The sequence below is a fragment of the Eleutherodactylus coqui genome, chromosome 3, assembly GCF_035609145.1.
Source record: "Eleutherodactylus coqui strain aEleCoq1 chromosome 3, aEleCoq1.hap1, whole genome shotgun sequence".
Classification (NCBI taxonomy): Eukaryota; Metazoa; Chordata; class Amphibia; order Anura; family Eleutherodactylidae; genus Eleutherodactylus; species Eleutherodactylus coqui.
Genome location: NC_089839.1, coordinates 28,564,843 through 28,592,677, shown reverse-complemented (window position 1 = coordinate 28,592,677; position 27,835 = coordinate 28,564,843). Strand labels below are relative to the sequence as shown.

At 44.9% G+C, this 27,835-nt stretch overlaps 1 protein-coding gene and 2 pseudogenes across 1 annotated transcript; all 3 read left to right on the top strand.

Moving 5' to 3' along the window:
• The window catches only part of LOC136620553 (zinc finger protein 850-like), a 493,122-nt pseudogene that overhangs the window by 353,062 nt on the left and 112,225 nt on the right, over positions 1 to 27,835 (top strand).
• Positions 3,209 to 5,206, top strand: LOC136620546 (DDB1- and CUL4-associated factor 11 pseudogene; annotated as a pseudogene).
• On the top strand, positions 9,593 to 27,179 carry LOC136620545 (gastrula zinc finger protein XlCGF57.1-like). The gene is made up of 7 exons (XM_066595393.1): positions 9,593 to 9,639; positions 13,561 to 13,703; positions 13,815 to 13,982; positions 14,066 to 14,189; positions 14,303 to 14,400; positions 22,025 to 22,082; positions 24,735 to 27,179. Exons 2-7 carry the CDS (start codon positions 13,596 to 13,598, stop codon positions 25,817 to 25,819), a joined length of 1,641 nt encoding a protein of 546 aa, XP_066451490.1. The 5' UTR covers positions 9,593 to 9,639; positions 13,561 to 13,595; the 3' UTR covers positions 25,820 to 27,179.

Below are 27,835 nucleotides of genomic sequence, written 5' to 3'. Positions count from 1 at the left end.
TTTCTCGAAAAGACACTATTCCTGGCCCGTAAAGAAATAACCATGAAATGGATGGCAACAGAGCCCCCCTCGGTCCCACAATGGGTCCAGTCCGTAAACACAGTAACCTCATACGAAAAAATCATATATCAAAAAAGAGGATGCCCGACCAAATTCCAAAAAGTATGGGGAGCCTGGCTAGACTCTCACTCTACCCTGACCACCGATTAAAACCTAAACTTACCCCACGCTAATCCTCTCCCCCCCCCCCCTTTTTCCACTCCCTAATACCCCCCCCTCCCCACTGACAAGCGCCTGGAAGATCTACAACCCTGAATCCCCTAACTCCAAAAGGAAAAAGGAAGAGCAGAGTCCGATGTTATTTTATTGTTCTTTTATATAAATTTAAAAGTTTACTGTTACAATATGCGAACAGACAGTTTGAGAGACACAGCAACCAAGTTGATGTTAATCCAATATATACAACCGTTACTGTCTATATCACCATGTGTAATGTAAAGTTTACTTCACTGTGTATCTCACAAACTGCATACTATCAATAAATAAAACGAATTAAAAAGAAAAATAATTCTATCAGCTTAGGCGCTTTGGTCGGGTCAGTAACTTTAAAATTAACGCACACAAGTCCGAGATTCTAAATATGATAATACCACCGGATGAAGCTACAAGCCTAGAATCCTCCTTCAACCTAAAGTGGAAAGATGATTACATTAACTACCTTGGAATTGCATTAACTAGCGACCCCAATGATCTCTTTAATCTAAACTACAAACCGATCCTGGCCAACTCAGGTAGAGACCTTAAAAAGTGGCGCCCCCTTACCATCTCCTGGTTTGGGAAAATCAATGCTTTAAAAATGGATTCCTTCACTAAATTTTCATATCTCTTCACAACCCTCCCACTAAAGCTGCCTGAATCGTACTTTGATAAGATTCACCAGATATCTTGTGACTTTGTCTGGAGTGGCTCTAGGGTGAGATTCAAGACTCCTATACGCCAAAAGAGAAATGGAGGAGTGGGCCTCCCAAGTTTCTCTCTATACCATAAGGCATCCATTTGCAACTGCATTCTGGACATTTTACACAACAAATCATCCAAGCTCTGGGTCGAACTTGAACACGAGAGCATTCCCTCACAAATCATGGGCCTATTCTGGCTCTCGCCAATATCATCTCGCAAAATCACATCAATGCCACCTCTGACGAGTCGGCTCCTAGGCACCTGAAACAGTTTTGCAAATCGCTTTGGACTAGTATACAGGTCAGGTCCCCTCACTCCTTTGCCTGGGAATCCAGATTTTCCCCTGTTAAACGAGAAGCTCTCCCAACTACCAGAGGGGACTTGTCCTCCCTTGCGGATCAGAGACGTCATTTCCACGTCGGGGGTTAGGCCTATGAATGAGATCCTGGAAGGTGGGGCCCCCAGACCTGGAGCGTGGCTAAGATATCTTCAAATAAGACATTTTGTCCAGACCCAGGGATCCATGGAAGCTCTCGGATCTCCTCTTTCCCAGTTCGAACGACTCTGTATGTCTCCTACGTCGATTAGGTCCGGGGGAGTCTCGGTAATGTATCATCTCCTCGTGTCGGCAGAGACCCATAATGATGCTGTCGCTTGTGTGGGGAAGTGGGAGAAAGCGCTGGGGAAAACTTTTTCAGATGAAGATTGGCTTAAGTCCTTTGCCTTAACTCATACTCTAACAGCCTCGTGTGGCACAGAGTGAAAGCTCTCGCTCACGACCTTAAGATTGCAAATTCAATCCCCGCATGATTCAGGTAGCTGGCTCAAGGTTGACTCAGCCTTCCATCCTTCCGAGGTCGGTAAAATGAGAACCCAGCTTGGTGGGGAGTAATAAATAATTACCTGAAAGTGCTGCGGAATAAGTTGGCGCTATACAAATAACAAGATTTATTTTATTTTTATTTTTTACATTTCAGGAAACCAACTACAAGCTACTTTAACAGTGGTACAGAACACCCACAACTCTGGCCAGGATGTATCCCCAGACCACAGATACCTATTGGCGTTGCTCCCGGGGAAGAGGTAGTCTCCTCCATATCTGGTGGAAGTGCCCTTTGATCTCCCCCCTCTGGAGCGATATAACTAACCTCTACAACGCAATCTTTAGGGACTCGGTAATCCTCACACCAGAGGCGGCAGTACTATCTATACTCCCTGGCTCCATAGCCAAAAACAAAAAAAGCCCATTTAAATTCTTCTTAATAGCCATGAGACAAATAATTCCGAGGCTCTGGAAGTCTCCCTCGCCCCCCTCGAGAATTCAATGGCTGGAAACTGTGGACCATATAGCCCAAATGGAGGAAATAATGGCTTGAGACGAAAACAAAAGAAAGAGGTATTACTCAACCTGGTCAGCTTGGATACTATTCCGCAATTCCAAAGCTCTGAAGACCTGGCTCCAATCGGGAGTTGTCCCAACCTGAATTCACTATCCTCACGGTTCATACTGTTCAAACGCAAGCTGCCTTAGTGAGGCCAATAATGCTCTCTACTCCCCTCTCTCACCCCGCCTCACTAACCCCTCTGTCTCCCTATCACTTTCTCTTTCACCACTAATCTTCACTATGTTAATCTTATTACTTCTTTCTCTAGTTCATACGTATTGTTATTTGAATGACATTTTATGACAAAATGCACAAGAGCCTGTGAAGCGATGTTGTATGTCAAGTTATTACGCTAAATTCTTTATTTTTTTGTAAATCCAATAAAAACATTTTGAACAACACATAACTGGATCTGCTTAGATCCAGCATCTCTGCCATGCCGTTGGCACTTGTCAGTCGTGTAGTTAATGGGTTCCATAGAGGCAACGGCACTGCCGATTCCTCTGTTCACTACATATTGCTCATTCAATTTTATGTGAGCATAACAAAGATGTCTCTGACAGCCAGGCACCCGTCTAGCTAAAGCAAGTTTGCATTTACAATGGTGTATGTTTAAAGCCCAGGACCACACGATGTACATATACGGTGCTTTAACTTTACCTGCTTATCAATCACTGACAGGGTGTTTAATTTTTTTATAGAGTGTTGTGCCCCTCCGGACCATTCCCTGTTTATTATTGTTATGTTCGTGCAGGGTTCAAGTACAGAGCCTCCCCAACAGGTCAGATCTAGATGTAACCTATGTCTGCAATGGACAAATATAGACATGTATTATAACACCAAAATGTATGGAACACAGTCACGTGCTGATCCCGGGAAGCGGAAGCCGCGGAGCGAGGCTCTGGAGAGATGTAAACACTGTGTGGGAATGGAGAATGGGAACTCGCAGTAGCAGCAGCGCAGGAGGAGGAGGAGCTTCGGTGAATTCTTCAAGAGGCTCTCGCAACAACTCGGGATCTCGTGGTCTGCAGGATGATGACGACGAGGAGAACGTTGACCTGGCGCAGGTACTGGCGTATCTTCTGCGCAGGGGGCAGGTTCGGCTAGTGCAGGGAGGGGGACCAGCAAGCTTGCACTTGGTGCAGTCGCTGTCTGACTCCGATGATGAGAACGACAGTGCTTGGGAAGGCTGCCTGGGAGACCGCTACAATCCTCCTGTTGATCCCACACCAGACACTGCAGTACTGGATCAGAGCCAGATAAGAACCCAGGTCTTGCTTGCCACAGGAAGACTAGGAGCACACAGAGAGCAGAGTATCACTCGTCAGCTTCTGTCGAGAGAGCGAGGAGGGTGTAGTTTCTCACATGGCGTGCGTTGCCGGGTGGCATCCCACTTTCTGCCAAACCATATTTATTCCATGGATACCTACACGCAAAAGGCTTTCTGTGGGGTATATTCTGTTGATGGAGGCATCTTTATGTCTGCTTGCCAGGATCAGAATATTCGCCTTTATGACTGCCGGTATGGATCCTTCAAGAAGTTTCGGACCATAAAAGCTCGAGACGTGGGCTGGAGTGTCCTTGATGTGGCATTTGCTCCAGATGGAGAACATTTTCTGTACTCTAGCTGGTCAGACTACATTCACATCTGCAACATATATGGGGACACAGAAACGCACACCGCACTGGATCTCAGCCCAACAGAGAGACGCTTTGCTGTTTTTTCTCTCACTGTATCCTCCGATGGTCGTGAAGTGCTTGGTGGAGCCAATGATAGATGTGTGTATGTGTACGACCTAGAACAGAACCGTCGAATACTGAAGATTACCTCCCATGAGGATGATGTGAATGCCGTTACCTTTGCTGATGATAGCTGTCACATCTTGTACTCTGGGGGTGACGATGCTTTGTGAAAAGTATGGGATCATCGCACAATGCGTGAGGATGATGCCAAACCAGTGGGCGTGCTGGCCGGACATCAGGATGGGATCACATTCATTCACAGCAAGGGTGATGCACGATATCTGCTTTCTAACTCAAAAGATCAGAGCATTAAGCTTTGGGACATAAGACGATTTTCAGGTCCAGAGGGGCTTGAGGCCTCACGTAGAGCAATCACCCAGCAGAACTGGGATTACAGATGGCAGCAGGTGCCCAAGAAAGCTCTCAGGAAAAAGCGCCTTCCCGGGGACACATCTCTGATGACTTATCGGGGCCATGGTGTCCTCCACACATTGATCAGGTGTCGCTTCTCTCCTGCATACAGCACTGGCCAGCAGTATGTGTACAGCGGTGCTCAACTGGCCGAGTCGTGATTTACGACTTGTTATCAGGTCAGATAGTGAAGAAATTGGCCGGTCACAAAGCGTGTGTGCGGGACATTAGCTGGCATCCATGTGACAATAGGCTCGTGAGCAGCTCTTGGGACGGTACCGTTTGTGTCTGGGATCACCGCCAGTCTGAATTCTATGCAGAGGATCTGTGCACCCTACAACTTGAGTCTGCAGGCAGCCCTGCTAGCAGTTCCTGCTCCTGGTAGCCAACTGCAACGACCACTAACTTGCTATGTGGGAAATAAAAGCTAGACAGGACATCAAATGATTTATGCTTAGTATATTTAGTCTGATGAATGTAAAGGTATGAAGAATGAATTTCTTCTTCTGATTTATGATAACGAAGTACTGCTGCAGCTTTCTGACTGAGTTAGTGGTAAGCATCAGAGTCGGTGCTGGGATTATTTTGGACACAGCATTGACACCTGTTATTTGAGATATGGTAGAACAAGGATGTATATCATGGTGTGTTTGTTGTGTCCTAGCTTTTATTTCTTTAATAAACGTGTCCCAAATTAAAAAAAAAAATGTATGGAACACAAAATAGGGCAAATAACAACAACAGATACACTGGGATGGGAACACTATCCCTAACCAATATAGCAGGGCCATTGTTCCAATAAGGGCGGCTCCACGGTAGGAACCTAGGGGCCAAATCTGTTTCAAGATAGAGGATAGGGAAGAAGCTTAATGCAAATGGAAATAGCAATGTATATAACACAGTATACGGTAGAAGTGAATGAGCCTCACACAGAATTTATAGACAGAGGTACTTAGCTGATTGCAGTCCGCTGTCTCACCAAACACATCAGGTAGGACTCTAACCAGCGCCCATGTAGAGGCGGGCCCGGAAGAAATACACTTCCACTAAATATACTGTTAGTAACCATATTAATAGTTTATGGAGCAATATGGTAAGTTTATTTCTTGTTTGTCATTCAGTTTCTGCGTGCAGAAAACTGAATGAAAGATCAGCCTATGTAAACAGGTAGTCGTTCACTTAGGAACAACTGCCTGTTCATTGTGAATCTCCGTCCCGCTCTACCTCCATTCACTGCTCGTTCCTTTGAAAAGCAGAGGTTTGATTATCGTTGGGACGACCTGCCAGGCATATGTGCCCAACAGTTCATTCCGTATAAAAGGGCCTTTAGATAAATTATTCTCTGAGTGAGACGTGTTTTGTTTTGATTTTAAGTGTTTTCAATTCCTCATATCCTAATAAAGTTTATATATGTTTGTCTATGTTGGTGCAAATAATTTTTGCTATAATGTGCCTCCGGGGTTCAAATTGGTTAGAAGTATATACGGGCCAGGAAATAACTTATCAAGCCACACATGACTTAATGTGGTCAAAGTTATCTGTTTATTGATTGAAAGGCATCAGATTTTATAGGGCACATATTCAATTAAAATGCTTCAAATCTATTATAATGCAGTTATTCCCATTGGTCAAAAGAAACCTAAACAAAATATAAATATGCAGGATAAGGAATGTTACATCTAAAATGCCAACCAGGCACAGATTTGATCATACATGATTAACTTCTTGGAACGGTAAATCTAAACAATAGGTTGTTTAGAGAGAATGTTTAGGAACATACGTGAACAGTTAGGAACATGTCAGTTTGACTCGCCGGCCAATCTAAATGCCACAATAGCTATCTTCTGGAGCAAAACCCTTAGTGATTCACTCAGGACTTATAAAATAACCATTTAATATCCATAAATCCCCCAGAATAGGACAAATGAATACAGTGAAAAAGAGACATAGAAGATGGCTTCTTGCTTACAAAAGTGCTACACATAAGATAGAACAGAGAGGCATATTCATTTCACTAGCATCTATTATGAGAGTGTGCATTTCCATTTTTATGTAGTTTTTTTTCTCTGTCATACCAATTATATTTTAGCAATATGCTCACTGTGGATCCAGAGTGCTGTTTTGGAGGTTCATCACCCCACCATCCAACCCATGATGACTTCCTGTAAACCGGTCATGTCTGCTTGTAATGCAGAATGGTTATTGAATGTCATTGATGATATCCCATCTGGGGACCTCCCACTGGCTGCAGCAGTCATATGAGTGAATCTAGATCTGTAATGCATGGGCAGCCAGAGCAGTGATTGGGATAGTGCAGAGGCATCTGAGAAACAGCTGGATAGGAAAATGAGTCTAGCTGCATTTAGTATGGATTGGAGAGGGGAGAGTCTGGTGTGGGGAAGGCCGATGAGCAGCGAGTTGCAGTAGTCGAGTCGGTAACGGATGAGAGCGACAACGAGTATCTTTACTGTGTCCATGGTGAGAAACGGATGGATTTTGGTGATATTCCTGTGTTGCAGCTGGCATGTTCGGGCCAGAGATTGGATGTGGGGGGGGGGGGGTGAGGGAGAAGTCAGAATCCAGCGGGCGTGCTGTCTGGGGGTTATGATGGTGCCAGATACAGATATGGAGATGGGGAGAGGTTGGGCTGGAAGGTGGAAAATAACAATCTTATTCTTTCTTATTTCTTGCTTTCTCACTATTAACTTCACCTCTCCCTCACCGCTGCACTAATTCCTTCAGAACTCTACTTGCTTCTGTCACTGACTAAAACTACAACAGCAACTGATCTCTCTAGAACTGGGCGGATGTATTTATAGACTCTGGGTCCTCCCATGAGCATAGAGCTCGGGGGCTAGACAGGTGCATGAGAATAGACTCATTGTGTATACACTCTGGCTCCGGGGTTTTGGGCTCTATGGTTCTCTAGTTACCAACTACATTTTAGCAATGTAAATAAATAGAATAAAACTTTATTAATAAAATAACATTACACTATAAATCTGTGTAGTCACAACTTCAGGCCATGTAAATATGCTGCGTATTAAAGCAATCAAAACCCCTTCTGCACACCAATATCGCTCCGTCTTGTAGAGTTTTGTGTGTGCAAATACACTCCATATTACCGCCTGCAAACAATAAATGCAGAAGCGCCCATGTATTTGTGCCAGCACATTCAATGGGAAAAACAAAGATGGCAGCAAGAAGTAAGGGAGGAGCAAAACCTGATTAATGGTGATTAGAGATGAGCGAACGTACTCGTTACGAGTACATACGCACCCGAGCACCGCCATTTTCGAGTACAGCAGTACTCGCGCGTAAAGATTCGGGAGGCGCCGTGGCGGCACGGGGGGTAGCAGTGGGGAGTGGGGGGGAGAGGGAGAGAGAGAGGGCTCCCCCCTGTTCCCCGCTGCTACCCCCCGCACCGCCGCGCCTCTCCCCGCCCCACGGCACCCCCCGAATCTTTACGCGCGAGTACTGAAGTACTCGAAAATGGCGGTACTCGGGTGCGTAAGTACTCATTACGAGTACGTTCGCTCATCTCTAATGGTGATACATCAGAAGAGTCCAGGACTGTGGAGGTTCAATAAGTGCTTGAAATGGTGGAGGTGCTGCCTGCCAGATGACGCCCCACCTAGATGGGCGTAAATGTACAGGGAGGGAAGGGTGAAAGGAGGGGTGAATAGGAGCAACTCTCTAGATAAAGGGGATATTGGAGATAGAAGCTTCTCTTGTATTACATAATGTGTGGAGCCAGCATGTGAAAACACGTTTCGGCGTCACGCCCCTTCATCAGTCCGCTGGTTAAAACATACAAACTAAGTGATGTGGATAACAAGATAGGAATATATATATATATTAGAGTTTAAATGCTATTAGAAATATTTTACACGGAGAGATTGTTGTAAACCGTTGGATTGTGCGAATTTGAATGCTAATCGTTTGGCGCAAACCCGGCCAACAATTGAATGATGAATGAGAATGTGTTTGTTTGTCATTCGTTGTTCATTTTGTGCTGGCGCAAAAATAATTGTTCACTCGCCGCTGCGTGTGATCAGCGACCAGTAAGGCCTCATGTCCACGGGCAAAACTGAATTGCTGAATCTGCGCAGATGATACGCAGTTGGATATGCCCAAATACATTCATTGGGCATTCCAGGTAAGTAAACACCTGCGGATGTCATTTTTTCCCGGAGTGCGAATCGCATGGCGAGAAAACACCCGCAGCATGCTGCATTTTCTGTGGTTTCCTACACGGACGGCCTCCATTAAAGTCAATCGAAGCCGTCCGTGCCGCGGATCCACGGGAAAGCAAGGGATTTTTTTACACAATCACGCCGCATCCACCATGCAGAAGGAAGAAGATCCGGCCCCAACGGAGAAGACCCGCACGGCAGCCGGACAGGTGAGTAATGTCTTTTTAGGCCTCATGGCTGCGGGCACGGGTGGAAACCGCTGCGGGATTCCGCACTTGTAAACCGTGTGTGCCCGCGGACACGAGGCCTTAGTCAGTCAGCGGTTTATCTGCCGGTATAAACAGGCTGCATGAGCCAACAATGTCATTTATCTCCCCGTGTAAAAGGAGCCGGCGGCTGCTCACATCTGCGCTGCCGATTACCGTATGGGAGCAGAATCCCCTGGAGGAACCAAACTGCTGGACGGACCCCATAGACTATAATGTACGGCTTTATCGTATGTCATTACATGCCGGATCTGCGCCGCACGCTCTGAACGGAGCCTCCAATGCCGGTGTGAACAGAGCCGCATAGAGATGCGCTTCACCAGCCTGCAGCCATCTACTCTAAGGTAATGAGGAGACTGACAACAAGGAGAGCCGAGGGGAGGAGTCTACTTACTCATCTCACTGTGTGCTGGAGGTAAACTAACCTGTCTGCTCTAGTGACTGCAGGACCTGTGGTGATGTCAGGGTCATGTGATCTGCACTTAATGCTGTGGAGAGGCAGCGTCTCTATCATGTGACCAGTGAGAGCTGAAAGGTCCTTTAGCTACTAACATTACACCATCCATCCCATGTATATAACTGGTCACATGACTGTGACATCACCAAAGGTCCTGTAGCCACTAAGATTTAGCCCATCATCACCGAAGATCCGGAAGTCATTAGTCTGCTCCGCTGCAGGTCAGTGCTGGTCGGGGTGCCTGTGACTTGTAGTCCGCCCGTCTTGTTTCTTTATTTACCAGCAGGCGGTTTTTCTGTCAGTGTAATTCAGTGAGTTTAAGGCAGGGTTCACACGGGGCGGATTTTTGTCAGAAATCTCGCGATTTGGCCGCAGCAAAAACCATAGAGGAGAGGACGGCCGTAACATAAGTAAACAGCGGCCGGATTTACAACCGAATTTACCGCAGCGGATTAGCCGTCCCGTGTGGACGAGATTTCTGAGAAACCTCGTCCACATGGCTGGTTAATCCCGAGATTAGCGGCCGCGGGCGGATCTGCTGCGGCAGAACCGCGGGAAATGCGCCCTGTGTGAACCCAGCCTTAGGCTCTCGGTTTATTATAGCTGCAGAGATGACAACCCGGGAGAGTCCTTCACAGGGCGACACTGCAGCAGCAGGTTGGGACTAATGGGAGGGGCCTTTGCCTGGGGTGTGGCTTAAATTAAAGGGCGAGACTAATATATTCAGAAATTCTATATTAAAGGGGTTTCCCAGGCAGCACTGGTTGTCAGTGACAGAATACACCAGCGACAGAGCGGAAGCCGCTGCTCCAACCCCTGTGTAGTGGCCGGCGGCTGTAATTACAAGCACAGAAGTTGGGGACAGGGCTTTGGGAAATGTGGAGTAATAAGTGGTAAAATGGGATGTGGGACTCGGCTGGCATATGTGGCACCCATACAGCGTGGGTGTCAGCTATTTATTACAGCTGACACCCACGGCAATAGCTGCAATCAGCCGCTGTCAATCGCGGTGAGATCGGGGGAGCTGGGCGGGTGTCATGGCAGTCGGGCCCCAGGGCTGCCTTGGGAGACTGCCCATCAAGCCTTTCCCGTGGGGTGGCTTGATAGACTGCCTGTCAAAAAGCAGTATGACGTAACACTATAGCATTACGTCATACTGCAGGAGCGATCAAAGCATCGCTGGTTGTGGTCCCCCCTGGGGACTGAAAGAAAGTGTAAAAAAAAAAAAAAAAAAACAATAAGGTTTTACTAATTATGTAAACAAAAAAAAGGAGTAAAAGTTAAAGGGGTTGTCCTGCGAAACAAAGTGGGGTTATACACTTCTGTATGGCCATATTAATGCACTTTGTAATATACATTGTGCATTAATTATGAGCCATACAGAAGTTATTCACTTACCTGTTCCGTTGCTAGCGTCCTCGTCTCCATGGTGCCGTCTAATTTTCAGCGTCTAATCGGCCGATTAGACGCTCTTGCGCAGTCCGGTCTTCTCCCTTCTGAATGGGGCCGCTCGTGCCAGAGAGCTGCTCCTCGTAGCTCCGCCCCGTAACGTGTGCCGATTCCAGCCAATCAGGAGGCTGGAATCGGCAATGGACCGCACAGAAGACCTGCGGTCCACCGAGGGTGAAGATCCCGGCGGCCATCTTCGCAAGGTAAGTAAGAAGTCACCGGAGCGCGGGGATTCGGGTAAGTACTATCCGTTGTTTTTTTTAAACCCCTGCATCAGGTTTGTCTCGCGCTGAACGGGGGGGGCTATTGAAAAAAAAAAAAAACCCCGTTTCGGCGCGGGACAACCCCTTTAAGAAAAAAACCCTTTTGCCATAAAAATAAAAAAGTTATTGTGCGCAGAAAATATCTTTTCAGCAAAAAAACTGTATAAGTTTGGTATCGCAGTAACCGTACCGACCCATAGAATAAAGTTATCATGTCATTTTTGTTGCAGTTTGTGCGCCGTAGAAACAGGGCGCACCAAAAGATGGAGGAATGTCTTTTTTTTCAATTCCTCTCCACTTAGAATTTTTAAAATGTTTTTCAGTACATTATATGTTACAATAAAGAGCACCTTTTAAAAATACAACTCGTCCCGCAAAAACAAGCCCTCATACAGCGACATCGATGGATAAATAAAGGAGTTACGATTTTTTAAAAGGGGGGAGGAAAAAACGAAATTGGAAAAAAGCAAAAAATCCTTCATGTAGGCCTTAGTTAAGTAATAAGTTAAACACTGCCAATTAAAAGTTGGAAATCTTTATATAAATATATATACTTAATAGCGACCCTAGAAGTAGTTAATTCAAGCCCAACCAGCTAGCCTGCAGGCCGGGTGTGACCTGGGAGATAGTCCTGCTATGGATTGACATCACTGCTTATGCTGAGTTTTATTATAGGGGTTGTCCTGCTAACCTTTTTATTCCCTTTCTTCCCCTTATAAAGCTGGCCTGAAGGATTTTTCAAAGATGGCGCTGCTGGGGTAGTTCCCATGATGCACTGCTCCCTCTTCCCTCAGCGTGCGCACTCCCGATGATGCCGGTCACATGACTGGAAAATTGACGTCATAATGGAGACTCACCGCTGACATGCTGAGAGCGATATCGGGCTGTGAGTGACAGACCGATACAGCTCTCCCCTCCGCGAGTCCCTTCACTGCTTTGATTAGAGCCAGCAGCTGCCCGGCCCCGTTCAAAGCAATGAGAGAGCAGGGAGAGCAGTGCGATCTCCTGCTACTGGTCTGACAGCTATAGCAGGAGATTCTTTCATCTCCCTGGCATGTCCCCTCATCACTGGACACTGTGATACTGCTGTCACAGTGCCCAGTGATGAGGGGACATGCTGGGGAGATGAAAGAATCTTCTGCTACAGCTGTCACAGCAGTAGGAGCAGATCGTGATCTCTGAGGATCTCAATCCTCTGCCATTGAAAGTAAATGAAAGTGAAAGTAAAACAAAACATGTCCCCACACACACACATGCCCCCTCCACCTTCAGGTCGTGAGCGGGAACTTAGGACTGCATTTCTGCTGCCTTAACACTCTGCGCCACATGAGGCGTCATGTAGACTTGTTTAAAGGGGTTGTCCTGCAACAGCAAGTGGGGTTAAACACTTATGTACAGGTCTTCTGCACATGCGCAGAAGACCTGTGCGGCGCAAGCATGCCGGAGCAGGACAGAAGAGGGCAGACTGTGCAAGCGCGTCTAATCGAGGCAGAAGAAGGCTTTGGTCGGAGCCATGGAGACGGGGACGCCAACACCGGAGGGGGTAAGTGAATAACTTCTGTATGGCCAATATTTAATGCACGATGTATATTACAAAGTGCATTAATATGGCCATACAGAAGTGTATAACCCCACTTGCTGTTGCGGGACAACCCCTTTAATGAATAGCCTGGGCAGACTGCACAAAGCCAAAATAATTTATAGTATGTGGGGAAGGGGGTCACAGGACCTGGTGGATCTGTCGTCATCATATGTTTAGGGCAATTAATTACACATACCATCCCTGTTCAGCATAAATGGGGTTGTGAAAAGACGGAGCTCATGTGGCTGGGGTAGTAGCTGAATTAAGCTGAAGGGGATGAGCCATTTGGAAGGTGCCAGGATCTGATGCTGAGGCCAGATCCTGGACCCATGAGGAAAGCTGATGGACATGTGATTGGGGAGATGCGTTGAGGCCATATCCCTGATATCATAAGCGGTGAACGGGATCTTCTACCATGTCGAAAGTGGCCAGACACTTGGTCATTGTTCTGTGTTGTGGCGTCTCCTGTGACATTGCTGTAATTTGGGATTACAAATAAGAGTTGAGCTTCATCTGGATTGTCTGGCTGCTGTATGAAGGAACTCTTGAATTGTGCCCCAGCAGTTAAAGAGTTACAATGAATTTTTGGACTGGATCGGTCACACGTGTGGGAGAAATCTGTACATGTTATATCCTAGTGACTTTAGGATCTTTGATGATGTATATATTGTGTGGCCCTATACTAACTTTATAACAGGGGCGGCTGACTAATATATACCAGATTACTGATCAGAATATTCTATAAGACTCCTTCATATCTAAATCACCTCCATTGTTATGCTGTCACTAATCCTCTATAATCCCCTAGTAGTAAGAACCTTCATGGAAGATGTTCTTGTCTCCCTCAGGTTCCTTAGGCTCAGGACTCTCACAGACGAAGACGATGGTACTTTCCATCAATAACCCACCAAGGATGGAGAAGGACAGAGACCACATGGCTGCCCGGATATTAGACCTCACCCTGGAGATCATCTACTGGATAACTGGGGAGGTTAGAGCTTCACATGATGTCACTCTTCTCTCTAGTAATAAACAGGGGAATGACGGGAAAGGTGAAGGATTCTTAGCCTCCATGTAGTGATCAGTGTCTCACCATCCACAGGATTACACAGTAGTGAAGAAGTCGTCTGGTGAGTGTGTGACCCCCTGTGTGTCAGGAGGAGGCAGCCGGACCCAAAGCCCCGTCACCGAGCCTTCACCTCATTCACTGATACATGAGCAGAAGATCCTAGAACTTACCCACAGGATCACTGAGCTGCTGACCGGAGAGGTGAGTGCTGCTGGGAATGGGGGACATTATATAATACCGCCAAGGAAGGAGTCTGGAGGATGACAGTATATTGTGTGTGTCAGGTTCCTATAAGGTGTCAGGACGTCACTGTCTATTTCTCCATGGAGGAGTGGGACTATTTAGAAGGACACAAGGATCTGTACAAGGAGATCATGATGGAGGATCAGCAGCACCTCACATCACCGGGTAAGAAGAGACCTTCATTGATTATAGAGGACCGTTTTAAGGGTAGGCTAGTCCCGCCATCATCTGATCATCAGATATATAATGTATTTAGTGTTTCTGGTTATTTCCTATAGATGGATCCAGTCAGAGAAATCCTCCAGAGAGATGTCACAGTCCTCTATATTCCCAGGATTGTCCAGAGGAAGAGGAACATGTCCCACTTTATCATCAGGTAGATGAAGCTGAGATTTGTGCTGTAAATCCTCTACAGACAGATGTAATGGAGCTTTCTACTAATCTTCTCCGGCAGCAGTGTAGTATACTGTGTGCTCTCTGTCATGTGGTTATTGTGGGCTGTCAGTGATAGCGGCTGCAAGTGGTTTCTAGTGTTTTAAGGCCTCTATCACACGGGTGACAGCGATATCACTGAGAGGATATCGCAGCAATGTTCTGTGCGATATCACTGTGTTTTCTGGTAGCCATAACACAATTTTTTTGAAGCACCACCCTGAAAATACGCTTGGGCTGCATTAAAAAAGAACGAATGCATTGCATAACAGCCGCTGTCCACTCCACTGCACTTCTCCTCGCAAGTTCCTGACACACTTGCTTGTAGTTTTCATAAGCGCGTACTGGTCAGGGGTTCAAAAGCCCCGCCTCCAGGAAGTGCTGGCTCTGATTGGTTCTCGAGTGCTGCGGCCCAGCCAATCCCTGCAGCACTCCATGAACCCACATATCTTATAGGTCAATGCAGCATTCTTTAGCTTCCATTGGACATGGTAGCAGAAGACAACGCTTGAGACAGTACCTCATCTGGTTTCTTGAGGTTGCTAGTTGGACCCTAAAGGACTGGCAACATGTGGCATTGGCCAATGAGTCATGGTACCAATTGTTTCAGGCTCATGTGTTGTATAGACCCCTTGAACTCCAGTTGTCAGCAAGGCACTGTGCAGGCTAGTGGTTGTTCTATGCTGCTGTGGGGCTGTTTTCATTGTAGGGATTGGGTCCACTGATCTGCCTAAACATATTATTCACGAGTGTCTGCTATGTTTCACTGCTTATTGACCATTTGCAGCCCATCATGGTCTACATGGGCCCCCCACAATGATGTGACATTCCAGCCAGATAATGCACTGTGTCTTTGGACACAAGTTGTCCAAAATTGGTTCGCAGAGCATTCTGGAGAGTTCCTACGAATAGTGTGGCCTGCACATTCACCTGACATGAGCCAAGTCAAGCATTTATGGAATGTGGTGGGAAGATCCATTTACAACAGAGACCCCGCACCTACAAATGTCCTAGAGCTATGGGTAGCTATCCAGTCGGCATTCAATATTCCTTTGCACGTTGACTGTCCACTTGTGAAATTGCTGCCAATGTAGTTACTACACTTTAAAAGGCTATAGGGCATCTTACAGGATATTGGTTCCTGTCTCAATGCTTTTGGCACGTCAGTGTAGGTTAGTTTCAATTTCCTTGAGTAGATATTCTTCCTTCTCCTGGATGAGAATGTATTTTTTTTAACTGGTAGGTCCACATCCCAGGACCGTTTGGGGGAAAGTACCATTCAAGTTTCCATTTTGGTGAAGTGTTTTAATTTTATTGTGGTCCACAGTTTCATTCAGTTGAGGCTGGGGAGCACCGATAGTGCACAGATGGACATAAGACAGTTCCACATTCCAGTACCACTGGGAGTATCGCTCAAGTTTCCATTGTGCTGAAATAGTTCTTTTTTTTTTTAATGTTTTTATTAATCAATTGAGACACATATCCAGCATCATAACAATTAATCAGACATCTTTAACAACTCTAAGGTCCAATAGCTGGACCAGTACATATGTTGATCTAGCATGAAGCAATCTTTAACTGCCAATCAGCAGAGGTTTAGGTGGACACAGTCCCAATATATAATTTCTCATTTTATAAACTGTCATCTAGAGACTAATAAAAGAAGAAGCAAAAAAGAAACAATAAAAAAGTAGGAGCAAGATAATATGTAGTGTGAGACGGTGACCGGCAAGGTGCTGGAGGGCAGGTATGTGTCACCTAGGATGCTCTCCTATGAGGCGTTGGGGAGCGCTTGGGCGGATACGTGCCACCGAGCAGCCTGGGCTCGGTGGAGGAAGCCGGCAGTATAGTGTTAGTAGCATTAAGCCACTAACACGTTGTAGTGTGTAAGTGGCTCCAAGCCACATAATCCGGGCCGGCTTTTCTGGAGTGACCAAAGTGAAGGGTGGGATGGTCACTCCCACGTACCAGGTGGGGCTGGTACCAGGCCATATAAAGCCTGGGCCTACAGGGCCAGAGGGGAGAGCTGAGACCTTTGCAGGTCTGAGAGTCCTGGCTGGCAGTGTGCAGGAGCTATATTGTTACCAGTGTGTAGACAGGGACGCTACATGTATAGTAAGTGCTCAGACGAGCAGGATTTATGTTATGTTGGCCTGATGTTAAGGCTGTATTTTGCTTTTGTTTGCTTGGAAATAAACCCAGGCAAAGCCTGGACTAAAGACTTTATCGCAAGTGTCACTGTCTCTGACTGCTTATGCCCAGGTTGCTACCGATCCTAAACGCTAATCCCTCACAGTAGGAATAATACAAAGGAGAAACAAAAACAAAAAGAGGAGTAGCTACAAAAAAAACAAAATCAAATAATATGTGTCTGTTTTCCTAAATTATTATCAACACATTTATACGTATGGAACAGACCCCCGGCTACATATCAGAACGTGTAGAGACCCCTACCCCACACGGGAACGGCACGGCAAGTAAAACACCTTAAAGGGGGGGATTCCTCGATGCTATTTGTTCCTGGAACTAAGAAGTGTAATAGAAACAATTCCTTAGTCTTTCTCTTATTTTTCGCGGCAGCGGCTGGACAAAGCTCCCCCAAGTGATGTTTCAGCCCAGTCCACTTGAAACAATTATGTTAGTTTGTCCAGGAACAGTTTAAAGGGAGGGGCTGTCGGCTGTATCCACATCTGCAAGATAGCCTTCAGTCCCGCTGCCACCACGAAGTGCTATAGCTTGCGGGCTCCTTTTGAGCAATGGTATCTATTTGGGTCCAGATATTCCAACATTGTGCACAGAGGCTCTTGTGGACAGAAGTTCATCAAATGTACAGTGGTATACTCACAAATTAGAGACCAGAAAGTCTTGATCTGAGGTTGCAGCAAGAGTTCCTGGATATTTGACCTAGCCTGTAAATATGAAAATAGCAGAACTGACAGCTCAGGGAGCTTCTGTTTCATTTCCTCATGTGACAGAAGGTGTTTTTTAGCAGTTTGTCCATCGAGTCAATCCCTCGAGCCCACCAATCTTAGAATATGTTGTGTGGGTTATTGTGCTGAAAGTTGGGGTTGTTAATAAAAGATAGTTGTGGGGATATATGTGGGGATGCATGACTGTCGCAATGTAGTTTGTCCCACGTCTTCCAAGACGCAAGTATTTGGGGGTTACGCTTCAGTCTCTGGTACTTCTGCGTAGGGAGGTGAAGGATATTTTGTAACTGTATTGGGCCAGACATTTTCTGCTCAAGCAGCTTGTTTGTAAAATTCGACTGGGAATATATCCAATCATGAATAATGGAAGCCTGTACTGCTAGATTGTAGTCCCTTATATGAGGGAGATTGATTCCACCATTGACTTTATGTTTTTGTAATGTTTTAAGAGCTCTGCACGGTCTTTTCGCACCCCAAACAAAGTTTCTGTATAAATAATTGATCTTTTTTATGTCTTTTAGTTTTAAAAATCTGGGCAGAGAATGTAGGATGTATAGCAGACGGGGAAATTCTGTCATTTTTAAAAGATTAGCTCTTCCCAAAAAGGACACAGTGAAGTTCTTCATAAATTTAGAGTCATTTTCAATTTTTGTAATATAGGGTTCAATGTTTGTTTTATATAATTTAGAAGGGCATCTTGTGACCTGTATTCCAAGATATTGTATGGAATGCTTTTCCCAATGGAAGCTGTATTGGGCCATCCACAAAAGTTTAGCCAGTCCTTTTAATAGTAGCGCTTCCGTTTTGTCTCAATTTAAGGTATAGCCAGAGAGCTCTCTCAAATTTTCTCGATTCCTTGTAATAAGGGCGTCAGTGTCTCTTTTGGGTTGCTGACTATCAAAAATATGCTGTTTGCAAATGCTTCCGCCTTCATTTCCAAATCAGCCTAGCAGGCTCCATTAACCCCTTAACGACCAATGACGTACCTGGTACGTCATGGAGCGTCGGGGTATGTATGAAGAGAGGTTGCGATGCAACCTCTCTTCATACAGTGCGGGCATCAGCTGTTTATAACAGCTGACATCCGCGGGCAATAGCCGCGAGCGGCCGCGCGGCCGATCGCGGCTATTAACCATTTAAATGCCGCTGTCAATTCTGACAGCGGCATTTAAATCCCCCGAACGATGTTCGGGGGTCCCGCACGGCCCCCCCGCGGTGAGATCGGGAGAGCCGTGCATGTGTCATGGCAGCCGGGGGCCTAATGAAAGGCCCCGGGGCTGCCTTAGCAGACTGCCTATCAAGCTGTCCCCGTGGGGTGGCTTCATAGGCTGCCTGTCAAAAAGCAGTATGACGTAATGCTATAGCATTACGTCATACTGCAGGAGCGATCAAAGCATCGCATCTTAAAGTCCCCCAGGGGGACTTCAAAGTAAAGTAAAAAAAAAAATCAATAAAGTTTTTTTTTAATTGAAAAAAAAAAAAAGTTGTAAAAGTTTAAATCACCCCCCTTTTGCCATATCTATTATTAAAAAATCTAAATAATAAATTAAAAATATGTATTTGGTATCACCGCGTCCGTAAAAGTCCGAACTATCAAAGTACCACATAATTTTTCCCGCACGGTGAACGTCGTTCGAAAAAAGAAATGAAGAACGCCAGAAATGCATTTTTTTTAGTTACCCTGTCTCCCAGAAAAAACGCAAAAAAAAGCGATCAAAAAGTCGTATATGTATTCCAAAACGGTACTATTAGAAACTACAGGACATCCCGCAAAAAATGAAACCTTGCTCAAGTACGTCGACGGAAAAATAAAAAAGTTATTGCGCGCACAAAATGACCGCAGAAAATAATTGAAAAAAATTTTATGTCTTTAAAAAAAAAAAAAGAGGAGTATAGTAAAAAAAAACCTATACAAGTTTGGCATCGTAGTAATCGTACCGACCCATAGAATAAAGTTATCATGTCGTTTTTGTTGCCATTTGTGCGCCGTAGAAGCAAGACGCACTAAAAGATGGCAAAATGTCGTTTTTTTTTCATTTTACTCCACTTAGAATTTTTTAAAAGTTTTTCAGTACATTATATGGTACTTTAAATAGCACCATTGAAAAATACAACTCGTCCCGCAAAAAACAAGCCCTCATACAGCGACGTGGATGGATAAATAAAGGAGTTATGATTTTTTTAAAGGGGGGAGGAAAAAACGAAAATGGAAAAAGAAAAATGCCCGCGTCATTAAGGGGTTAAAGAGTGGGGTATTTATTAAGTACCTGAGCAATGGGTCTATGGATGAATTAAAAAGTAATGGGGAGAGGGGGCAGCCTTGACGGGCCCCTCTAAATAAGTCAATGGTTGGGGTGTTAAGGCCATTAACTGTGAGGCTACTGGTGGCATTTGTATGTACGCGTATCATGTTTTATAATTTACATATGTCTGTCCAAAACTACGCCACCCAGTATCATATTGTTATCAAAAGCTTTCTCTGCATTTAGACTCAACAGCATCAATACTGGACTATTGGGACTTTGTGTGGCAACCGTTGCTGCTATTGCAGCTCTGATATTTTTTAAAGCATTTCTTCCACGTGTGAAGCCCTTCTGCGATGGGTCGAGTATAGAGGGGAGAATAGATTGAAGCCTATCAGTATCTCTGATAGTAAAGCTATTTGTCTGCATGAATGTGGGTCAGCAACCCAGATCCGTGGAGCGCAGAGATATAACAGGTCCCTCCTCTTCAACAGTCCAGAGGGAGATAGAAGACACATACATTTGGAGGAGGATGGAGAAGAGGAGGTGTCAAGTTCCAAAGAGTAACAATCTGTTATAGCCGTGGCACGGGGTGAGGCAGGCTTTGGTAGGGACATAGACAGTTGAAGTCCTTTGTGTTCTTTTTCTTTAGCAGTTTTAGATGGTTTACTTTTTTGTTTTCCAGCTGCTGTTATTTTTCACCGAATCCAGCTGGCGTTATACTCATGTCGAGGTACCCGCGTTGCGTTCATTTAAGTATCTGTCCATACTTGGACCTCTCCAGGTCTAGGGGTTTCACAGCTTGCATAAACAAAGGTCAAAAATTTCGCTCCATCTGTAAGATCAATGAAGATTTATCAGCAGGTCGATGATATGGATGTGGCTTCTCATCTGATAATTATGCAGTAGCCATCCAAGTTAGTGGCACCCTAAGAGATTGAATCATGGCCAGCATTTTCTCCCGCGGTTTACAATGGTCTTGGTCTATGGGGGTTTAAACTGTCTTGCTATATTGTGCTCTCATTGGTACAGCCTCTCTTCTCCAGTTTGTCAACAGTCCTGAGCAATAACACTTGTTAGGGCAGCAATGGGGACAGACGTGACCCAGGCTGTGTGTTATGGCTCTCGACTCCCGTGGGTCTCAGCAGTTGGCTGCAGGGTGCTTGGTGTTGGTGGACCATGTGAACCCCCTGCGCCGCCTCTTACCTTCAATTCCATCCAGTGCAGCCACGATGCTCCTGCGATGAGCAAGGTGGTCATAAATCCAGGCCGCGGCTCCGACTGTCACTAGGCCTCAGTGGGCAGGTAGTTGCACTGTAGGTGTTTGTGTCGGGAGCGGCGCAGATGTAGTTTGCCAGAGAATCTTTGCCACCAGAAACGCTCCAGGGCGTGGAGTGGTTGGACCCCCCCAGTGTCCGCAGCAGTTGGGGCCCCAAGCCTCCGGAGCCAACTTGGCCGCACCCAGGTAGTGGTGAGGCGACGGTGGCAGAATCCTCCAATGTATCAGGAAGGGTTTCCCCCAGCAGCAGGTAATAAGTGCCAGGGGGCCAGGTGACACGCAGATCAGCCTGAAATCTAGGCCACAGCTTTATGCACAGCTAGGCCACAGTGGATCAATGACCTTGTCGCAGGGGTCCAGGGCGGGAGCAGCGGGCAAGTGGAGGTCACCGAAGGTCTTTGCCAGAGGTAGTGGAGTGGCCGTGTCCCTGCAACATTCATGGTGGCCGAAACTTCAGACCAAGGCTCCGGAACCATCCAGCCCATGCCCGGGGAGCGGTGTGGAGATGGCGGATTTGCCCAGAATGGTAAGCGGGGTCCTCCCAATTGTAGAGTGGCACCGCAGTTCTCTTCAACGTCTTTGGGGTGCTGGGGGGGCTACGCCACATGTGTGTTGACTGGAAATTACGCCACGGCTTTGCACTTCGCTAGGCCGCTGCGGGCCAGTGGCTGTGTCGCAGGGTTCCGTATCAGGACGCCACAGTTGGATGGGAGCTTACCGGGATCCCCTGCTGCTGAAGAAGTCTTGGGAAGTGATGTATCCTGGGCCTCACGGCGCTGCTGTTTTCCGTGCCTCCACGGATCCTCCAAGGGCGGTGAGTTGGGGCTTCCCCAAGACAAATATGGGGGTATCAATCACCTATAACTGCTTCGGGGCACCAAAGGGGTACCGATGTCGCTGAAGTCAGGAGTCAGTGAAGGATCTCTGTAAGACACATCCCACTCCTTTGGTGCCCAGGAGAGGAGTCCATGGTGAAGTGTTTTAATTTGATGGTGGTCCACAGTTTCATTCAGTTAAGGCTGGGGAGCGCAGATAGTGCAAAGTACTGATGGACATAAGATAAATTAGGGGTCTTTTTTTTTTTTCTCAGCTCTTTTTTTTGTGGGATTCTTGCAGGAAAGTTCTAACGTAACAATGAGTGGACTCGATAAACCCATATCGGTGTCGGTTAACGGTAAGAGCCTTTCATAAATCTTGTTTGAATGTATTCTATTAATGGGAAGCTCAGAATATCATCTTCCACCTGATCATTACTATTACCCATTTATTGCCTCAACCTGTGTTATATGGACCCCATGGGGTACACACCATGTCTTTAGGCGACACTTGCACTGTTTGCAGGCTGTGAATTTATTGGGAAGGCAGTTTTATTAGAACCCAGACTGCAGACTTTGAAACAGGAAGAGAAGTAGTTGGTGAGCGGAGTGTGATTGTGGTAGATATGAAGTCCTTTAATTTATATTTCTTTACTCATGATTCTTCTATTCCCTCTAATCTATAGATGATCTATTCTCAAGATAGTTGATTGCTGGGGGTCTGCCTACTTGGGATCTTTTCTGATCACCTGACTGAAGAGACCATTGACATCACATTCTTTCATCACATGGCCTGAGAGCAGCTCCATCCCATTGAAGTGAATGGAATGGAGCAGCTATACCAGGCACAACCACTATACAGCTGATCCCCCACTAATCAATTATTAATGACCGATCCTGAGGATGTGTCATCAATAGTTTAATGCCGGAAAGCCCCATTTAATATGTAATATTATACTCCCAGGATATGCCAGAAATGTCTGATAGATATGATCACAGGGCTAAAGGGGCTGTCACATTACCCGGTTAGATGAGAAACCCACGTCTGGCTACTCATCCACCTAGTTTGGTGTTACTATAACTGCCATTGAAGTTAATGGGCATAATTGAAGCTGCGTAGTGCAGCCACTATGCTATTTCCATTACATGGGAGTTATTGAAACAGCATAACACTCTGTGCTACACAGTTTGGTATCAAGAACATCTTAACCCATTAAGGACCAGCCACTGTATATATACGGCGGCTGGTCCTGGGCTTGGAGGACCACCGATAGTAAAAATACGGCGGTGCTCTAAGCCTCCTGCCTCTGCAATCAGTCAGAAGCAGGTACGAGTTATCAGCTGTTAGTGACAGCTGATAACCCGGTGCAGAAGGCAGGAGGGGTTTTTAACCCCTCCTGCCTTCTGCTTCCCCGATACACAGTGCTCAATGATCACTGTAAGGAGAAAGTGAAAGTAACATGTACTTTCAGTACGGGAGCCTCGGGGGGGTCATGTGACCTCCCGGGATTCCCTGCTACTGCAGAGCTGGAGGGTCAGACTTAGACCCTAGCAGCTCTGCAGGTGACTAATGTCACCACAGGGGTTGCTTTCCCCTATAATTAGGGCTTCTATGGACGCCCCAGCTATAGTGGAAAGTGTCAAATAAAGTTAAAAAAAAAAAAAAAGTGAATGTCCCCCCAGAGGTTTTATATAGCGTCATGGGGGACACAGATAGTAAAAAACACAATTACATACATCAGTAAGACAAAACAACAGAATAAAACAACAATACATACAAAAGAAAGAGAATATCACAAAGCAGACGCCAACAAAAACCGTCGCCGTATGCGCCCTGTAAACCAAAACCATACATACTATATATCAAAATGTCCGAAATAAATAGAGGAACCCATTACCATACTTTATTTTATTGTAAATATTAAAAATGTTTTAGCATTTTACCCCCAATAAAACTAAAAAACGGAAAAAAAGTCAGTGAAAAAGATATTAAAAAAATAGTCCTATATGTCACGGAAAATAAAACGCAGCAAAAATTATTTTGGTAGCTAAAGGAAAGAAAATGGAGCAGTAAAACCGCCACATGGGTAAAATCCCTAAAAACTGTCTGGTCCTTAAGGTACAAAACAACCTGGTCCTTAAGGGGTTAAAAAGGAAACACAATTGATATTTTTTTTGTTAACCCACCCCCTCAAATGAACAGAATATAGAAAAAGTGATTAAAGGGGTTATCCATTTCCCGGACAACTCCTATTCAATAGGCCTAGGTGCATTAAAATAATAAACTGAAATACACATACCCCAGAATGGCCACTGGGACATTCTGACAACTCCTTCTAGGTATATTTTGGATGTTAATGAATATATACCCTGCTTTACATTTTTCTTACATTTGATTGGCATAATAATTCTTGCAATGCGAAAATAATAAATGATGTTTTAAAATTTAAAGGGGTTTTCCAGTGAAATAATATTAATGACCTTGTGCTGCAAATACACAGAGGTCGGAGCAGAAGCCTCCGTGCCGACCTCTGTGTAGTGGATGGTGCTTGTAACTGCAGGCATGGCTGCCATTGAAATCAATACTACTATATGGAGGTCGGTGTGGAGGCTTCCGCTCCAACCTCTGTGTATTTGCAGAGCTGACAGCATGCGCCCGCTCAGCATATCGTCCAGAGTCCTGAGTGATGGACCTCAGCCAATCAACTATTGATGACCTTTTCTGATGATAGGTCAGCAATAGTATTTCACTGGAAACCTCCTTTAAATTTTAGCTATCTCTACTAGAAATTCTATTCTGTAATCTTTACAAAGCATTTACAAATACTATGATGTTTTTGTTTGTCTTCTGTCTTTCATATGTTTACTAGTGATTTACTTATCATATGTTATCCAGTTTTTCTTGTATTTTCCATTTTAGTAGGTTTCCTTGCTATTGTTTCAATAAAGCTTGATTTGGTTAATTGAAAAAAAGAAAAATAGGGGGAAAATCATTATTTCTTTTACTCCAGGTGAAGACTGGAGTAGAGGCCACCATGGACACCTCGTATCTCTAAATGAAGTAGAAGATAATACCACACAACCTAATTCAATACCCCTTACTGATGGCACTAGTGACAGGAAACCTTCTTCACTGATTGGCAAACAAATAACTGGCCGTAGACGGGGGAAAAAACGTCCATGTCGCTCAGATTTTAAAAAGAAATCAAATCTTTCTACGCATCGGAGAACTGACAAAGATGAAAAGCAAATTTCATGTTCAGAATGTGGGAAATGTTTTAATCATAGAAGCAGTCTTGCATATCATTTAAAAACTCACACAGGGGAGAAGCCATTTTCATGTTCAGAATGTGGGAAATGTTTTCATCAGAAAGGAAATCTTGAGGCTCATTTAATAATTCACACAGGAGAGAAGCCATTTTCATGTCCTGAATGTGGGAAATGTTTTAATAATAAAAGCACTCTTGCAAGTCATTTAAAAAATCACACAGATGAGAAACCATTTTCATGTGCAGAATGTGGGAAATGTTTTAGTAGGAAATCAGATTTTATTAAACATCAGAGATTTCACACAGGAGAGAAGGCATTTTCATGTGCAGAATGTGGGAAATGTTTTTATCTGAAAGGAAATCTTGAGGATCATTTAAAAATTCACACAGGAGAGAAGCCATTTTCATGTCCTGAATGTGGGAAATGTTTTCAAACGAAAGGAACTCTTAAGTCTCATTTAAAAATTCACACAGGAGAGAAGCCATTTTCATGTCCTGAATGTGGGAAATGTTTTAATCATAAAGGCACTCTTACAAGTCATTTAAAAATTCACACAGGTGAGAAGCCATTTTCATGTCCTGAATGTGGAAAATGTTTTAGTGAGAAATCAGATTTTATTAAACATCAGAGAATTCACACAGGAGAGAAGCCATTTTCATGTCCTCAATGTGGGAGATGTTTTAGCCGGAAGTCAGCTGTTGTTAATCATCAGAAAACTCACACAGGGGAGAAGCCATTTTCATGTCCTGAATGTGGAAAATGTTTTAGTGCGAAATCAGCTCTTGCTCAACATCAGAGAACTCACACAGGAGAGAAGCCATTTTAATGTTCAGATTATTGTAAATATTACAATCGTGGAACCTCATTGTAGGATCTGCTGCCTCCGACCGCTTTCAAATGAGCGTATATTAACTTTGGTCTATGTTTTGTGGACCAGAATATGTAGCTAATATAAATCTATATATCTACTCAAACACAATGTAGTTCCTGCCTAATTTCCGCTGTAGAATGCAAGCTGAAATTCTGCGCCAACGTATAATACAGTGTAGAGAATGGGGATTTAAGAAATCCCATCCACTTATAGTGGAAAAAAATCAGCAGTGAAGATAGTCAAGCTGCAAACTTTCACATCCGCAGCATGCTCTATTTGTTGTGGAAATGCTACAGATCTTCACAGCAGTTATTCATACATTATAATTAATCTTACTATGGAAATCAGGTGGATTTTGGTGTGGATTTATTCCGCGATGTGTGATCAGACTCTTGGGATGCCTTCTGATGTATAACTTACCCTCAACAGGAGCCATAGCATAACAGGACGGTGCAGGCAGGACTTCTCAAAGGACCTGTGCCAAACAATTATGATGCTCAGATTGGGCACACACCGCCACCGCGCCGGCACAATCAGGAGCAGGACTGTAAAACACAGCCACCATTCTGATGGGAATGGTTGTCAGTCATCGCCTTACCCCTTGTATGCCGCAACTAAAGCTGATTGAGCATTCGCATATTAAAGTGTGAATGAGGTCAAATAGTCGCCCCTTTTCTCTCTCCTTCTATGAGCAAACAAAACTGTCATCTGATAATGATCAGTATTACGGACCATGTTTTTTATTTCCGATGTGTAGGGCAATAAGAAGACTGAGGAATGAGACTTCATTAACTTAAATCAAAGATTTGTCCCATTCCACATGATTAAAAGCTACTCTTTGGGTTCCCGTACACGCAGGGTTTCTCCGCGGTAAAGCACAGGTGAAGCTCTGCTGATTGCTGGCGGGCATATGAACTCATCCCATTGTTTGAATTACCGGGTGCAGGTGCTGGCCGGTGATCAGTGGAGCTCCATTTGTATATTGCTACAGAGAAGTCTTGCGTGTACAGGCACCCTTTGAAAAACATAGGGCCCATTGGATCTGGATTAACCTCTTAAAGGGGTTGTCCCGCGATAGCAAGTGGGGTTATACACTTCTGTATGGCCATATTAATGCACTTTGTAATATACATCGTGCATTAAATATGAGCCATACAGAAGTTATTCACTTACCTGCTCCGTTGCTGGCGTCCCCGTTGCCATGGTGCCGTCTAACTTCAGCGTCTAATTGCCGGATTAGACACGCTTGCGCAGATGGTTCTTTTATCTTCGGCTCCCTCTGGCATCATCGGCGTTCTGGCTCCGCCCCCTTGAACGCGTGATCGCGTAGCTCCGCCCCCATCACATGTGCCGATTCCAGCCAATCAGAAGGCTGGAATCGGCCCATGTGACGGGGGCGGAGCTACGTGATGACGCGTACAAGGGGCGGAGCCAAAACGCCGCTGATGCCAAGCCGAAGAGAAAAGACCCATCTGCGCAAGCGCATCTAATCGGGCGATTAGACGCTGAAGTTAGACGACACCATGGCAACGGGGACGCCAGCAACGGAGCAGGTAAGTGAATAACTTCTGTATGGCTCATATTTAATGCACGATGTATATTACAAAGTGCATTAATATGGCCATACAGAAGTGCATAACCCCACTTGCTATCGCGGGACAACCTCTTTAATGTTTTGGTCCTTTGTAACCTGACACTTTTTAGAGATTTAGCACACTGGGTGATTTAAATGCCATAATTTTCTTTTCTTGGGTTACAAAAATACATTTTGTATATTTTTGTATGATGCATAGGTCTGTTTTTAGTACCTTTTCTTTTTTTTAAAAAAAGGTAGCTTTTTATGTTTTATTAGAGGTAGTATGTCTGAAAAGTAAAAAAAAAAATGTTTTCTGTTTAGTTCTTTATGTTAGTGTAAATTGCAAATGTTAATAAACTATGAGAATGGGTTAATTGTTTTGGTCATTTTGATGT

What these genes read in the sequence shown, in the direction of transcription:
- LOC136620545 (XM_066595393.1), top strand. Translation starts at nt 13,596, where the DNA reads ATGGTACTTTCCATCAATAACCCACCAAGGATGGAGAAGGACAGAGAC. An exon ending in CTGAGCTGCTGACCGGAGAG is followed by an intron (nt 13,983 to 14,065) that starts GTGAGTGCTGCT and finishes TGTGTGTGTCAG; the next exon opens with GTTCCTATAAGGTGTCAGGA. An exon ending in CATATCGGTGTCGGTTAACG is followed by an intron (nt 22,083 to 24,734) that starts GTAAGAGCCTTT and finishes CTTTTACTCCAG; the next exon opens with GTGAAGACTGGAGTAGAGGC.